Here is a 17,468-nt window from a genome sequence, read left to right as displayed (position 1 = left end):
TGACTATTTATTTATTTTGTTGATTAATAGTTAATTTCACTCCGGTTAATAAATTAATGTAAAAATAATCATAATAAAAAATTAAATAATCATAGTTAATAGATATTAATATTTATGTATCATACTTTTAAAATTAATATTTCTTAAAATATTTTTAAAATTTTCCAAAAAATAATATTAAGTAGTCATATTGGATGAATGTTGGCTCAATAACAATGAATATTAATCTCAAATTATATATGATAAAAAGATTAATTAATTTTTTTATTTTAACATTGTTATTCAATGAGAATTTATCAATACTATATATATAGTGGTTGATTGATAGTTTAAAACTATTTTATACAAATTATTTTACATTATCAATATATTGTTCTTCCTAAAAGATTAAATGATTAAAATTAACATTGGTAAATATTTGAGTCTAAAAATAGTGTAACGAGAGTATATTACACATATAATTGATAAAAAAAATTAAATTGATATGTTATATCAGTATTTTAATAAGAATTTAATTGAAATATTAGTGTAAAAAGATCTTATACAGTCAATTGGTCACAGACGTTGAATGTTGAGAAAAATTAAACTTTTATTTTAACCATCTTAAAGTAACACAAATAAATGATAGTGATAAATTGATTATATAAAATATTTTACAATTATAATGGCATAATTATAATTAATCTTTTGTGATATACTCACAATGGCCAATTTATTCAAAATAAAATAGTGTCCACAAATAAGTGATTTATTTTAATTTTTAATATATTCTTTTTAATTTTATCTTCTAATTAATAAAAATTTCATCAATTTTAATATATGATAAGGTTATTATAATAAAAATATTATTTATATATATATTTTTTAATATGTTTGAAATGATTAGTCGGATCGAGGAAATAACAGTAATAGTGTAAAAAGCATTTCTTATTTTCTCTGAATATTTATCGATTAAAATTATTTAAATAATTATTTATTAAGATAATTTCAAAATTAATCTAGAAAATGAAATTGAGTAGATCTGATTGGATGGATGTAGCTACCATGACAGTACATACATTGAATATTAATCTCCAATAAATCCTGAATAGCATAATTGCTCAAATCCAAAAAAATTCTTTGGCTCAAAAACCCTAATCCCCTTTTCCACTCCAAAATCTTCTCAATCAATGGGGAATCGTAAGAAAAAAACGAGTCTGAAGTCAAAGACAAAGGATCAAAAGGGTTTTCGAGAATCATTCATGAAGCAATTTCGAAAACATGTCATCAAGTTGTTGGTGCTTGTACCACTGTTAGGGCTATTTGTTTTATCTTTTCATTTTGATTCTTTTGAGAAGGAAAAACAGGTTAGTTTTCAGGAGTTTAGGAACCAGCTTTTGAAACCTAGGTTAGTTGACCATATTGTTGTCTCCAGCAAAGGTTTCGCTGAAATTTATGCTAGGAAGTTTTATCCCAATCAAACAGAGGTTGATGTACTCACAGGGAAGGGAGGTGGTGGAAAATATGTAGGGTTTTTCTATATTGCTAATGTTGATTCTTTTGAGAAGAAATTAGAGAGAACTCAGAAACTAATGGGCATTGACCCTGATGATTTTGTTCCTGTTATTTATGCTTCTGGGATTTTTTTGTTCTCGGAGTTTATAGGTATAGTTTCCAGCATAATTCCTTTGGTATTGATGGTGTATATGAGTGGAATATACAAGATGTTTGCACCACAGTTTGTTAAAGTAGACAAAAATGCCAAAAATAAGGTTGGTAATTGTTTTTTTGCTTGTGTTTTTTAACAGCATGTTCTGTAGTTGATCATTGTAGTTTCTGTTACTGATTGTGGTGGTGAATGTGATTACTTATTGAGAATGTTTTTGTTGATTTGAATTCTTTTTGTTCAGGTTTATTTTAAAGATGTTGCTGGCTGTGATGAGGCAAAGCAAGAGATTATGGATTTTGTGCACTTTCTCAAGAATCCTAAGAAATATGAAGAGCTTGGTGCCAAAATTCCGAGAGGGGCTCTTCTGGTGGGTCCTCCAGGTACAGGGAAGACCCTTTTAGCTAAAGCAACTGCAGGGGAGTCTGGTGTGACATTTCTTTCGATAGCTGGTTCTGAATTCATGCAATTGTTTGTTGGTGTTGGGGTAGCTAGGGTAAAAAGTTTGTTTAGGGAAGCAAGGAAGTATGCTCCTAGTATAATATTTATTGATGAGATTGATGCAATTGGTCGGTCAAGGGGTGGTGAAGGCCAACTGGCTTCCCGTGCAAATGATGAGCGTGAAAATACTTTAAATCAATTGTTGGTGGAGATGGATGGTTTTGGAACCACTACTGGAGTTATTGTGCTGGCAGGTACAAATAGGCCTCAAATATTAGACAAAGCGTTGCTTAGGCCTGGGCGTTTTGATCGCACAATAACGGTTGATAAACCCGACGTCAACGGCCGTGACCAGATATTTCAGATATACTTGGAAAGGATCAAACTTGACCACAAGCCTTTATATTATTCACATAGGCTTGCATCCCTTACTCCAGGATTTGTTGGAGCAGACATTGCTAATGTTTGCAATGAAGCTGCGCTGATTGCTGCGAGGACTGAAGATGCACATGTCACAATGAATCATTTCGAGGCAGCTATTGATAGGATTATTGGTGGCTTGGAGAAGAAGAACAAAGTAATAAGTAAGCTGCAAAGGCGTACCGTTGCTTACCATGAAGCAGGTCATGCTGTTGCAGGTTGGTTCTTGGAACATACTGAGCCATTGTTGAAAGTAACTATTATTCCTCGCGGAACAGCAGCTCTTGGGTTTGCTCAGTATGTTCCGAATGAGAACCTTCTAATGACAAAGGAGCAGCTTTACGATAGGACTTGTATGACCCTTGGTGGCAGGGCTGCTGAAAAGGTACTGATTGGGACAATCTCTACAGGAGCACAAGATGACTTGGAGAAAGTCACCAAGATGACATATGCTCAAGTAGCTGTCTATGGTTTTAGCAAAAAAGTGGGCCTCCTTTCTTTCCCTCAAAAAGAGGACTCATATGAGATATCTAAACCATACAGCAGCAAAACTGGTGCAATCATTGATTCTGAAGTGCGCGAATGGGTGGACAAGGCATATGAACGAACAATAAAACTTATAGAGGAACACAAGGAGAAAGTGGCTGAAATAGCTGAGTTGCTACTTGAAAAAGAAGTACTTCACCAAGATGACTTACTTCAAGTCTTGGGTGAGCGACCCTTCAAGAGTGCTGAAGTCGCTCATTATGATAGATTTAAGCTAGGATTTCACGATGAGGAGAAGGTTGCAGAAACCACAGTCGATAAAGCCTGAGGCTGTTCTCTCGCAGTTGAATAAGTTCATTTTCTTTATATTTTTGTTACTACTATGCATGAATTTGAGGTGTTAGTAATACCATAGATCTGATAGATTGATGATATGATAAAAAGTGCATTTAAAAGAGAAGTAGAACAGGATTTTATTTCTTTGATGTTGTCTAGGATATGTTTCTCTGCCATTCATTGATTACAATTGCCTATTGTTCTTTTATTGGTTTCTTTCTTGTAAACTTGGTAACAATTGCACTTGATGTGAAAAAGGTGTCAATTTTGGCAAACCTATGAGTGAGATTTGTGAGATTTGCGTATTTAAAGGTTAAGTATTTTCCTGAAAACAGTTGCTAAAAAGGCTTTAAGAGTGTTGTTTATGCGATGGTCAGGATATTATGAGTACGAAGTTCATTTTTCTTGAGTACATGTTCCTTAAGGTAATCTGTATGTTGTGATCTCGTATGATTGATCTATCCTCTTTCAGATGTTTGTTTAGTCAAGGATTATGAGAAAAGTTATTTTTAATTATTTGTCATCTGTAATTTGTAGTTTCTTTTTATTATTTATCTTTTGATGTTTAAAAAACAATTAACATATTGGTCACCCTTTGACCCTTATATATAAACCAAAAGAATATACCATTAAAGCGTTGGAAAAGTTAACACAATTTGTTACTGGACCAATATTTAAGTTTAAAAAAATAATTAAAAAGCTCAATTGACTTGAGGACTATTATAAGTCTATTATAAATTATATGGTAATTTCTTAATTCACTTCTCGATACTTTTAAGCACCTAACACAATTCTATTTATGTTTCTTGATTTCGGAGATATATATTAGGAAGTACTTTTTTTTTTTTGTCAAAATTTTAATTTTTTTTCTGAGCTACAACTACGAAAGTACTTTGAACTGGCAAACGTTGGAAAAACTTTAAAATAATTAAGTTTAAGGAAATTTCCGTAGATACATATCCGAAACGTCTTAGCGCTAGACTGTTCCGTAGATATAGCTCAGGAAGTTTCAGCTAAATTTTAAACCTGTGTGATCACTCTTTCATTGTTGTTTTTCTTCTTCCACACTCACTTTTACCAACCTAAAAAATTCCATCATTAATATCATTTTTCACTCCAAAACTTCAATTTTTTCATGCAACAAATCAAAGAGAGCAAGAGAAGATTGAATTTAAGGTAAAGGTTCAACTTTTTCCATTACATTTCTCACATTAATCATCAAACTTTTGTAAAAAAAAAGTAACGTTGCTTCCATAGGTACATCTCCGAAACGTGTTGAAGATGAACACTTCCAGATGTACACTTCGTAACATATCTGTCCTGTTTTTTACAGCAGTTTTGTAATTTTTTTAAAAAAAATCTCATTGTTTACAAAAATATATGGTGCATCCCGATAATATCTCAAAAGAATTGGTTTCTACAAACGATATTTCTTTGAATGTTCAAGGGATTGTCATAAAGTCGATAGATGTTGGTGGTGACTTTAATAACAAGCAAGACTCAGTTTTAGTGTGGTTATAGGAAGATCAGATAATGGTTCAGAAAGAAGAAACTTTTTTGTAACTTTGTTGTGCGAAAGAAGCGGGAAATACCAGACTCCTCTACGGAAGTTTAAAAGAGACGACACAGGTAGTAGAAAATGTGAATGTCCTTTTAAAATTCGTGGTTACACGTTGGCTACCAAGAACTGAAAATTTAGTGTTATTTGTGGTTTGCATAACCATGAATTGTGCTCAAAGTTACTAGGTCATCCTAGTATATGTCGGCTCAAACTGCAAGAGAAGACATGTATTAGTGACATGACCTTGAATCTTGTCCAACCAAAAAATATACTTGCCACATTGAAACAGAAGGAACCCGACAATGTATCAAATATAAGGTAAGTGTATAATATTCGGTATCACACTAACAAGACAGTTAGGGGAGATAGAAGCGAGATGCAACAATTGTTGAAATTGTTGGATGATAACAATTAAGTGTCTCGGTATAGAACATGCGACGATGGAGTTCCGGTCCGAGATATTTTTTGGACTCATCCGGATTCGATAAAGTTGTTAAACACGTTTCCGACAGTGCTCATTTTTTATTCTACCTACAAGATCAACAAGTATATACTTCCATTATTTAAGATGGTTGGAGTGTGTAAAATAGGATAATTTTACATCGGAATTAGAGGAGATGCCGGTTTTTATGCACAAATACATCGATCGGGTCGTCAATGTTGAGGGGGATGGTAATTGCAGTTACCAGGCCGTTTCGACTTTGCTTGGTTAGGGAGAGAATAGTCATGCACTTGTCCGTCATCAACTTATCCAAGAGTTAAAGACGCGTAAAGAATTGTACATGTGGTTGTATGGAGAGAAAGAAAATTTTAAAGCGGTTTATGAATCTCTTGTTCCTTGCTTGAGCGGTCAGGCACCAATGTCAAAATGGACGAGCTTCCCATAAATGGGTCATCTTATTGCATGTACATATGATAGAGAGTGCATTAACTTGACGCAATACAGGTTCTTGGAAACCTTTTTTCCACTCTGCACCACCTCGAAATCCAAATGATTCCATCATGTGTATTGATGGTTTGAAAAATCAAGTCATTTTGTACAAGTTTACTTAAAACCGGGATGCCCCATACCACCTACATCACCAAAATGAGCGACTCATTCAACCGCAAATGTTGAGACGTGGCCGTATCGTTTTGTTGAAAGGATGCACAAAATAAAAAGATTGAACAACATTAAAAAGGAATTGAATGCGGAAAAGTCCAAGAGGGAACCACCAATATATTTGGCTGGCGACACTTGTTTTAATTTGTTTTAAATTTTTGAAGTGTAATATACTCACTTTTTAACATTGCAATATACTCATTTTTTATATTTATGTGGTCGTTAAGCTTACCGGGATCAGACGATCGTCTTAGCCTGTAACGTGATTCTGGTCGGTCCAAAGAAGAGGAAGAGGGTATCTGTAAGACACTCCGATGTCAAAGTAAGGTTTAGAATGAGAAAGCAAGTATGTGGAAGGAAAGTAAAAATTACCTGACCCTCTTGTGAAAGAGGGTATTTATTATGTCTCCCAGCGCTGGGCCAAGATCTACTGTTTTGGGCTTGATTGTGTAGGCCCAAATAAGGAGATTGTCAGGATCCTACGTGGTAGGACAAAGTCATCATGTAACTTCCATCCTGGATGAATGGAGTTTCCGTGGGATTCGGAGGAGGAAAACTGAATCTTCTAGTGGGTAGTTGAACACATGCTTTACGAGGGGCACATGGTTGTGACACTCTCACGGATATGAGCAAGTGGATCATTCCATTGGCCTTCATGTTGACTTCGCTGGATTGGACCCTTCCCGACGGTGGACCAGTTATAGGCTCAATCCATAACAGTTATTAAGTTTGCATTTTAGAGAATGTTCTGGAGAGATATCTTCGGAACCAATAAATATGAGATCTTTTCTTGAATATAAATATGGAAAGAAGTTTGACAAAAAATATAAATAGTCAATTCAAAATATAAAAAAAATTACATAGAAAATTATTATATTTATAGGCACCAAGATCAAATACAAAACTTGCTCAAAACTCACTTTCAAGACAAGTATACCTTTGATTATTAGAATATGATTAAATACAAAATTTGGGTATTGATAAAGAGATATTTAATAAACTAAAAAATATTTATAATTTATTTACCTAATTAGTAAAGTACCCGTATATTCGTACAGGTCGCGCAATGTTGTTTTTGTGTGTGTAAAATTGTTAGATTTTTTGTTTTTTTTGTTTTGTTTTTAAGTTTGTAGGTAGAGTTTAGGAGCAATAAGTATATCATTGTATCTATGTATTATAAAACTTTAGATATGTAGTTGTATTTTATTAGTGTAATTAGTTGACATACCTTATGCCTTATTACAATATAAGAAAAATGAACTTTGAGAGTAAAGAAGTATAATTAGTACTCCTCCCGTCTAACAATAGGCGTCCTCTTTGAGATTTTCACACTTTTTCTTTTTTGGTTACAAAGAGGGCCCAAGCCCAAAAGAAGAAACAACTACAAAAGATCAATATTGGGTACAGAGAGCCCAATAGAATCGGAAACAAATTGACTAGAAATAAAGGACGGAATAGTGTTATAAATAACAAAATTCCTCTCAAGAATCGCTTGCTTTGCTAATCTATCCGCACAAGCATTGGCATTACGGTAAACATGGGAGACCATCACCATATCAAACTCCGACATCGCTTCCAAAATCTTACGAAGAATGGCTACACAATCCACCTGAGACACTTTCCCCTCTTCAATAGCTTTAACCACCACCAAAGCATCAATATTAATCTCAATACTCTTGTAACCACATTGAATAGCTAGCTTAATTCCTTCCAAAACTCCCCAAAATTCTGCCAAAAGAGCACTGCAATTCCCCACATATTTACTAAATCCTCCTTTCCAATTACCCTTGTAGTCTCTTAATACTCCACCACAACCAGCAACGTTTGAAATATCACTAGCACCATCAGTATTAAGTTTCATCATACTCCTAATAGGGGGTGTCCAGCCTATCATAGTTTTTGAAAAATCTTCTTCCCGCACAGCTTTGTACAAAGCCTTTGCCATTTTATAATCGTCACCTCTTTTCAAAATCTGAATAATTGGCTCCGGGGGTCGCAAGTAATTCTCATCATGTTCTTCTAGATTCCTCCATGTCCAAATTGCATGACAAGCAATAATCCAAAGATTACTCCAACCATCTTTCCTACTGCCATGATAGTTTAAATTTATCTTAATCCATTCCTCAATGTCAACTAAAAAGAAATTGCCAGCCAAATCACTAGGAATCAAGCTATTCCAAATTTGAATTGCTTTGCAACAGTCTCTTAAAGCGTGTAAACTTGACTCGTAGACATTTCCACATAACTTACAAGCAGCACTTCCCAACCCCTTTTGATTCTTGTTGGAATTTGTCAGTAACCGATTATGCTTCAGAATCCACATAAAAGTTTTACACCTTTCTGGTACCTCAGCCTTCCAAATTCTATTCCAATCTCTGTCGGATGAATCGAAATTGAACCCTTCAATAGTGTTATACATTTCCTTCATTGAGAAATCATTATTTCCTGTTCCTGCAAAACAAAAAACGTCAGTACAATCCTCCCTACTTGGAGGCACAATAGCTATCAAACTGTCCATCCAATCCGCCGGCAGCCAGCTTTCCAATATCTGAATGTTCCAGTCACCGTTCGCATTTATCAAGTCACAGACTCGAGCATTCTGCAGTCCCTCAGGAATACTGATATTAAGATCTTTCACTCTACAATCTTTTTTAATCCAAACATCATCCCAGGCATTAATATTCTTTCCATCACCAACAACCCAACGACCGGTTTTCTGCAAGTCTGGCAAGATATTGACCACTGCCTTCCATAAACTCGAGTCCGTCAATTTAGCTTGCATACAACCACTCTGATCTTGGTTTACGTACTTGTTTCGCAAAACCTCACACCAAAGATCACTTGAATTATTATACATAGCCCATCCCAGCTTCATCAAACACACTTTATTCAAAACATGCAAGTTACGCAATCCAGTCCCACCAATTTGCTTAGGCAACGTGACCGTATCCCAAGCAATGGAATGCAATTTTCGTTTGTCTTCCGTGTCTCCCCAAACAAAACTTCTCTGCAGAGCATGAATCTTATCAATACATGATTTGGGAAGTTTGGATGTCATCATAGGATATAGTGGAATCGCTTCGATAACGCTTTTTGCCAATGTAAGTCTCCCTGCTAACGAGAGGCTATTTCTCTTCCAACAATTAAGCTTCATGGCAACTTGTTCAACTAAGTACTGAACATCATTCTTCTTCAGGTTTTTCCCACTCAAAGGCACCCCCAGATACTTGCCGAATCTAGTTGTGCATCGGAACTTGCAGATATGCTGAAGCTTGGTTTGTAAACTTCTGCTGACATTTTTTGAATACAGAATGCTCGTTTTGTCTTGATTAATTTCCTGACCAGTCATTTCTCCAAAAGTATCAAGCGTCTCTATGATACAAGCCATATTAGATTCAGTTGCCTCTCCAAAAATCAGAAGATCAGTTGCCTCTTCAATTATAAATTAAGTCTCATTTAACCTTATTAATAATAGGTAGTGGAGTACTTAAATGAATTAAAATATATTAAATAAGGGTAAATTAGTGGAAAGAAATAATAAAGATCACATTGGTATTCTAAATGGACAAATAATTTGAGACAAATAAAAATAGGAAAGATGACACATATTGTGAGACGGAAGGAGTAGTATACTGTATCTTTCTATGTTGGTATGTGATATATTATACTTAAAATAAAACAAAAATGTTGTATATTAATTTTAGTCTCCTAATAGACGTGCGAACATATGGGTCGAATAATAATAATAATAATAATAAATATAAATAGTTTAACAAAAAAAAGACAAACAAAATAGTTGAAGATATAAATATTAGAGGTTTGTCAAAAAGTGTGAACTTATTAATCATATAATAAATTTATTTAAAAAATTAAGATTAAATAATTTAAAATTTATCCATCCTTTTATAAATACTAAAGACATAATAAAATAAATTGTATAAAAAATGACAAATTTTTGTTTTTTATTTTTCATAAAAAAGTTGTGTTTTTCATATACATCATAATTGTCTTATGTTTTTTATTAAAACAAATATTTATAGCAATTTTTAGTATAAATATTACCATTTTATTATTAAAAAAAATACAATTTGTATAGCTATATAATTATATGTAATTTCGATGTGCATATCCTTAATACTAAATTAAAATATATCATAAATTTTAAGTTATATTTTAGTTATAAATTAAAACTCATTTTAATATGGATCTATTCAATAAGAATGAGTGATGTATAAAAAAAATCAAATTGTTTTTTATTATTATTATTATTATTATTATTAAATTTTATAGATAATGTAAAATTTTTAATATGATGGATAATTTACAATCATTCTTAAATATGATTTTTAGAAATATTATCTTAAGTGTCAATTTTTTTTTTAAATAAGTGAGATATAATTTTTTTATTAATATTAGAGTTTATGTTTTATATATTGTTTAATTTTATAATCACTCTTCCGTGTATTTGCACAAGACAACATGTGTGTAAGTTTTTATTCATAAATTCATCTTCTTTTGGTGATGTTTTACATTTAAAAAATATGACAAATTAGTATGTTTCATAAAAAACTGTGTATTCACACATCATAATTGTCTCGTGTTTTTTTTTATTTAACCAATTTTTATAGCAATTTATAATATAAGGATTACACTTTTATCATTAAAAAAAATACAATTTACATAAATATATAATTATGTGTAATTTTAACTTGCATATTCTTAATATTAATTAAAATATATAATTAAAATATTAAATTGTCTTTTAATTATATATTAAAACCTCTTTTAATAAGATCTATTGAATAGATTGAGTGAGATATAAAATTAAATTAAATTATTTTTAATAAAAAATGGGTTATACGGGGTAAAAATTGCTAATAATTTATAGTAAGTAGTATTACGATTTTTAAATAGTGTATAATTATTTCTAATAATTTTGAAATCAATAATGACAATTCCTTCTGATTTTTAAAATTATAATATTAAATAAGATTTTTATAGATAATGTACATTTTTTAATATGATAGATAATTTACAATCATTCATAAATATTATTTTTTTAAAAGGTATATGAAAAATAATTTAAATTATAGTTTTAACAAAACTGATATCAATAGGTTAACCTTGAATATAAGTAGTATAAAATAATTAATTTATTACCATAAATTTAAAATTTAATATATTTTTACTTTCAAAACAGGATGAAATACAAGATTGGTTAAAAACTCACTTTAAAACATGTACACCTCATTATGAAACTAGGATCAATTATGAAACTAGGATCAAATACAAAATTTGGGTATTGATAAATAGATATTTAATAAACAAAAAAAATATTTATAGTTTATTTACCTAAAAAGATATGATGTGGTATTGATAAATATAAAATAGTAAATTCAAAATATAAAATAATTACATAGAAAATCATTTTGGGTGAGATTTGTTTTTGCTTTGGGATTTAGTCTTAAGCTCAAAAAATTCTCCAACATTAAGAGTGATCATGTAGAAGAGCTTCTCCAACATTAAGAGTGATCATGTAGAAGAGCTTAAACCTAGTGACACCATTGAAGTAATTGTGGTTTCTTTTTTATCTATGTAAATTAATGACAATAAGTCTCATAATTTATAATAATATTAAATAATTTTACATTTAAAACAAAAAGTATAAAATTTATATCGATGGAGCCAAAAAAGTTGAACTGTTAAAATTTTATTTAAACATATAAATTAAAATCCAAAAATAAAAACAAAATCAATTTAAAATAGCTCAAATCATTGGGTGACATGATTAAAATAATTTTTCTCATAATCTCATAATGCTTGACTAAGCCGATTAAACAAACATCTGAAAGAGAGGATAAATAAATCTGATGAGATCAAAAGCATACCAAGTAAATGTGCCAAAAAAAGGAACTTCATAATAATATCCTGAGCATCACATAAACAACACTCTTAAGCATTTTTAGAATGAACATAAACAACACTTAAATATTTTTAGCAACATTTTTCAGAAAAATCTTTCCCAGAGATTTACCAAAATTGCCACCTTAGCAAGTGCAATTGTAACTAATTTTACAAGAAAGGAAGACCAATGGTTACCAATGAATGGCACAGTAAAGTATCCTTCACAGCATCAATGAAATAAAATCCTGTTTAACAAAAAATTAATGAATATCAACTTAATCAACTATGAAGAACCACCTCAGTCTCTATCAACGGTGGTTTCTACAGCCTTCTCCTCATCGTGAAATCCTAGCTTATATCTATCATAATTAGTGACTTCAGCACACTTGAAGGGTCGCGCGCCTAAGACTTGAAGTAAGTCATCTTGGTGAAGCACTTCTTTTTCGAGCAGCAACTCTGCTATTTCAGCCACTTTCTCCTTGTGTTCCTCTATAAGTTTTATTGTATGTTCATATGCCTTGTTCACCCATTCTCGCACTTCAGAATCAATGATTGCGCCAGTTTTGCTGCTGTACGGTTTAGAAGCCTCATATGAGTCCTCTTTCTGAGGGAAAGATAGGAGGCCAACTTTTTCGCTGAAACCATAGACGGCTACTTGAGCATATGTTATCTTGGTGACTTTCTCCAAGTCATCCTGTGCCCCAGTAGAGATTGTCCCAATAAGAACCTTTTCAGCAGCCCTGCCAGCAAGGATCATACAAGTCCTATCGTAAAGCTGTTCCTTTGTCATGAGAAGGTTCTCATTCGGAACATACTGAGCAAACCCAAGAGCTGCTGTTCCGCGAGGAATAATAGTTACTTTTAACAATGGCTCGGTATGTTCCAAGAACCAACCTGCAACAGCATGGCCTGCTTCATGGTAAGCAACAGTACGTCTTTGCAGCTTACTTATCACCTTGTTCTTCTTCTCCAAGCCACCAATGATCCTATCAATAGCTGCCTCAAAATGATCCATTGTGACATGTGATTCTTCAGTCCTTGCAGCAATCAGAGCAGCTTCATTGCAAACATTAGCAATGTCTGCGCCAACAAATCCTGGAGTAAGGGATGCAAGCCTTTGTGAATAATATAAAGGCTCATGGTCAAGTTTGATCCTTTTCAAGTAAATCCGAAATATCTGGTCACGGCCCTTGATGTCGGGTTTATCGACTATTATATGGCGATCAAAACGCCCAGGCCTAAGCAATGCTTTGTCTAATACATCAACTCTATTTGTACCTGCCATAACAACAACTCCAGCAGTGGTTCCAAAACCATCCATCTCCACCAACAATTGATTTAAAGTATTTTCGCGCTCCTCATTTGAGCGCGAATGGCCACCACCGCCACCCCTTGACCGACCAATTGCATCAATCTCATCAATAAATATTATACTAGGAGCACACTTCCTGGCTTCATCGAACAACTTTCTCACCCTAGATGCTCCAACACCGACAAACATTTCCACGAAATCAGAACCAGAGATCGAAAGAAACGGCACGCCAGACTCCCCTGCAGTTGCTTTAGCTAAAAGGGTTTTCCCTGTGCCTGGAGGACCCACCAGAAGAGCCCCTTTTGGAATTTTGGCACCAAGCTTTTCATATTTTTGAGGATTCCTGAGAAAGTGAACAAAATCCATAATTTCTTGCTTTGCCTCATCACAGCCAGCAACATCCTTAAAATAGACCTGAACAAAATGAATTCAAAACAACAAAAACAATGTCACTAAGTAATCATTCTGCTAAAAGAGCACATTTAATAAACATTAGTGGTTGCCAACCTTGTTATTATCATTCTGGTTTCCTTGGATAACACGTCCTCCATTCATGTTAAGTAATTCACTAATACCCTTACCTTTAATGGCAACTAGATTGGCAACCAGATGCAAGAAAAATATGAAAAACATTATTTTGAAAAGAAAATCCTTAGTTTCTAAAGAAGAATAAATAACAGGTACAAAATCCTGAGGATGAATGCCTAGCACTTTTTGTGCTTCCTCTAATCTCAACTCAAAAGAATCAACACTTCCAAACTTGAAACAACATTGATATTTGGCACCACTATCGTTCTTAACATATACTTTGGCAACGTTTTTCTTGTTGACAACAATATGATGAACTAACCCTGGTTCCAGAAACTTGTTTCTAAACTCCTGAAAACTAATCTTATTCTTCTGCTTCGGTAGCTTAAAAAACTCGTGAAAAATAATTTTATTCTGCTTCTGCTTAAGAGGATCAAAATAACGGTATAAAAGAGATAAACCTAACATTGCTACAATAAAGAACAAGTGGTGAGAACTCTTTGAATTTATGGAAGGGGAGTTAGGGTTTTAAAGGGGTTTACTTAGCTCACAATATTTGATTTTAAATTCAAATTGATTGGTTGATTTTGATTCTACTGACGTAACTACTTGTTTTCTAAGTAAGCCCAAATGATGCAAACGGTTTCTTGTTTTCCAATTAAGTCCAACGGATTAAGGAAAATATAATATTGATTTGAGATAAAACATTCATGTCTAGAATATAGTCGGCGCGTGAAAATTATACCCCGTACCTCTACATTTATCCCAATACCCCTACAATTTTAAAAAAATCCCAATTTTGTCCTTATTAAATTTTTAACTTTTCTTTTTTATTTTATTTTTCAATTTTACTGAACTGGATATCCCAGGGGTGGGTGTTCCGGTTCTTTTTTTTTTTCAATTTTACTGAACCGGATATCCCAGAATTGGGTGTTCCGGTTCTTTTTTTTCAACATTGAATTATGAATTATGTATGCATTGAATATAGGCAGGAATGTTCGGAAACATGCAAAATCTGTTTGAGACTGTGAAGAAGGCGCAAGCGGTTGTCCAAACTGAATCTAGCCGAATACAGAAAGAACTTGCAGCGTATAACATACTTGCTTAACAATTATTGCATTTATTTTTCCTTCCCTCCCAGTTTTACGAGTTATTCACGATAGTGTTTTTGTCTTTGTTTAACTATGCAGAGTAGAGTTTGACGGTTACTGTGAGGGTGAGTTAATTAAGGTATGATATTTTCTTGCTCTTCTCTCTCTAATGTTATTGTAGAAGCCTTTTCATGCTTATGAGAACATTTGAAAATGTAAGAAGAGTCTTGGCACCATGGTTTGACTTGTTGCCATGTGACTCAAAATGTCATGAGATTGATTTGTAGAATCAGCCTCTAGCAAATTCTAGGTAAAGGCTGCATATAATCGAGCTGCAATTGGTCCGACCCTTTCCTTGGAACCTGTGTGGCCGGTATACTGGAAAAAAAAAGAACCGGAACACCCAATTCTGGGATATCCGGTTCAGTAAAATTGAAAAAAAAAGGAACCGGAACACCCACCCCTGGGATATCCGGTTCGGTAAAATTGAAAAAAAAAAGGAACTGGAACACTCACCCCTGGGATATCCGGTTCAGTAAAATTGAAAAAAAAAAAATAAAAAAGAAAAGTTAAAAATTTAATAAGGACAAAATTGGGATTTTTTTAAAATTGTAGGGGTATTGGGATAAATGTAGGGGTACGGGGTATAATTTTCTCGGCGCGTTGAGAATTTGGGCTTTCATATATTAATGTTACTATACATATGAATTTTAAAATTATATAAAATGTCAATTCTTTTTGTAGGATAATTTTTTAATTATTTTATTTGAGTATATAATAGGTTTATAAACACAATGTGAAAATAAGTTAATTTTTTTTGGGTAGAATAGAGGGCCTAAGCCCAAAAGAAAGAACAAACTAAAAAAAATAAGTTAAATATTAAAAGTAATAGAGAGGTAGGATCAATTGATTTTATTTGTATTTTAAGTCATTTCATTTGAATACTTATTATACCAATATCAATATATTATAAATCCTAATAATTTACTTATTCTAATTCCAAAACTCTAATCAATATAAAATTTTAAAATGAGAAAAAAAATATGTTTCGGTATTTTTATAACTTCTATTAATATAGAACATAAATTCCTCTAAATCACGTTTTTAATTTTAAAATATTTGTCGCGACACAAAAAATAACCGAGCGTATCACACGCTCGAAATACAACAGAGTTACCACTGAACTTTATTTATTCTAAAATAAGGGGAAAATATCGATAAGATCCGCGAAAGAAAAGAAAAATGGTCGTCGTAAACAAGAGCGAATTCAGGAGTCGATTATGTAAGGGGAATGTATTAGCACCTCCTCACACATCTGTTGTACTCAACATGACCCATTTAGTTATTCTCGTGATTAGATGTTTGCATGATATTTACTTCCTTCCTAATTATTATACCAGAAAAAGAAAAAGAAAGGAAAATGTTTTTGGTATTTTTCTCATTGTACTCGCCAAGATTTCAGAATCATGTGCCTACGTATTCTCAGGTGCAATGGGAAAATTAGAGCTTTGTAGTTCGGGTAGAAAACTACGTGTTGGTTGATTGATTTTATTTGTGAATATGAGTCTAGTCGCACTTGGGCGAAAAACACTAGTTAAAAAGATTCTCACTTGGGCGAAAAAAATTCATGCTTGGGAGAAAAAGAAAGTTTGATTGGTTAATTTGTTTTTAGAGGAAATAAGTGCCAAATGTCCAAGCTATGTGACTCGTATTCAAACACTTAGAAAGAGGTTGAAAATACTTTCAGCTCGTCCATTTAATCCTTTTATTGAAAAAGATCTAAAAACTTGGTTGATTAATTTTGAAAAAACTTAGTATTGACCAATGGTTTACTTATTTTTTTTTGTTTTGTTTTGAACTTTTACTATAAAAATGATTTGACGAAACTATGGTTTATTTGCGAAAATGGTGAATGATCAGGGAAGTGTTTATTGAAAAATGTCACTTGATGTTGATCAAGTGGTCTTGAATTTTATCTTGAAAGATTGATTTAGCCTGCCTTCATTTTTTTTCTTGATTAACAATCCAAATTGTCTAAATAAGTAGTCATACAAACAAAGGACCATCACGATCTAAAGTGAAGTAACCAGATAGAAAATTAACAAATAAATACTCAAAATCAAGCATGCATAAAAAGTGACAAGAATTATTTTGGAAATTAATTTTGAAAGTGAAATCTTATTATAAAATTATTCTTTTGAAATTTAATGGATGAAAACAAGATATATTACTACGATAAATTTTAATTATAAAAGAAGAGAAATATTTTAATTATTTTTTTGGGATTTTAAAATTAGACTAACAACAATTTAAAAATGACAAAGTAATCAAAAAACATAAACAAATAAAATGGGAGTGTGTGCATCAAGAGAGGTGTGGTGAGTTATTTGTCTTTGAAATTAAGGCAAAAAATAAATGTGTTCTTGTTGAAGTTCGATAAAAAAGAGTGAATAAGGAGGGCGCATGGGCCTATGTATCTGGTGAAGGTGAGAAAAATACACAAGAATGAGGGGTTGTGTATCTGATAACTATTGCCTTTTCAAAGCAACAGTTTATGAATCTGACCATGTTCAGATTCTAAGCAAGAGTATGCAGCAGCAAAATAAGTTAAAGTGCAGAACCAATAAATAAATCAAACACAA

At 32.5% G+C, this 17,468-nt stretch overlaps 2 protein-coding genes across 2 annotated transcripts; one reads left to right on the top strand and one right to left on the bottom strand.

The window, feature by feature from the left end:
* The first annotated feature begins 1,072 nt into the window (after positions 1–1,072).
* LOC131603962 (ATP-dependent zinc metalloprotease FTSH 3, mitochondrial-like) lies at positions 1,073–3,757 on the top strand. Its single transcript, XM_058876442.1, has 2 exons — positions 1,073–1,751; positions 1,890–3,757. The coding sequence occupies exons 1-2, from the start codon at positions 1,170–1,172 to the stop codon at positions 3,318–3,320; spliced, it is 2,013 nt and encodes a 670-aa protein (XP_058732425.1). The 5' UTR covers positions 1,073–1,169; the 3' UTR covers positions 3,321–3,757.
* An 8,167-nt stretch (positions 3,758–11,924) lies between these two features.
* On the bottom strand, positions 11,925–14,234 carry LOC131608218 (ATP-dependent zinc metalloprotease FTSH 8, mitochondrial-like). The gene is made up of 2 exons (XM_058880138.1): positions 13,715–14,234; positions 11,925–13,621 (listed from the first exon to the last, which is right to left on the bottom strand). The coding sequence occupies exons 1-2, from the start codon at positions 14,201–14,203 to the stop codon at positions 12,194–12,196; spliced, it is 1,917 nt and encodes a 638-aa protein (XP_058736121.1). The 5' UTR covers positions 14,204–14,234; the 3' UTR covers positions 11,925–12,193.
* Between the last annotated feature and the right edge of the window lie 3,234 nt (positions 14,235–17,468).

This window comes from Vicia villosa, linkage group LG5, assembly GCF_029867415.1.
Source record: "Vicia villosa cultivar HV-30 ecotype Madison, WI linkage group LG5, Vvil1.0, whole genome shotgun sequence".
Lineage (NCBI taxonomy): Eukaryota > Viridiplantae > Streptophyta > Magnoliopsida > Fabales > Fabaceae > Vicia > Vicia villosa.
Note: the sequence above shows the minus strand (reverse complement) of the source record. Positions and strands in the feature narration are given on the sequence as shown.

Coding starts and splice junctions, on each gene's coding strand:
- LOC131603962 (XM_058876442.1), top strand. CDS start 1,170: ATGGGGAATCGTAAGAAAAAAACGAGTCTGAAGTCAAAGACAAAGGAT. Junction 1,752..1,889: donor ACAAAAATGCCAAAAATAAG/GTTGGTAATTGT, acceptor CTTTTTGTTCAG/GTTTATTTTAAAGATGTTGC.
- LOC131608218 (XM_058880138.1), bottom strand. CDS start 14,203: ATGTTAGGTTTATCTCTTTTATACCGTTATTTTGATCCTCTTAAGCAG. Junction 13,622..13,714: donor ACCAGAATGATAATAACAAG/GTTGGCAACCAC, acceptor CATTTTGTTCAG/GTCTATTTTAAGGATGTTGC.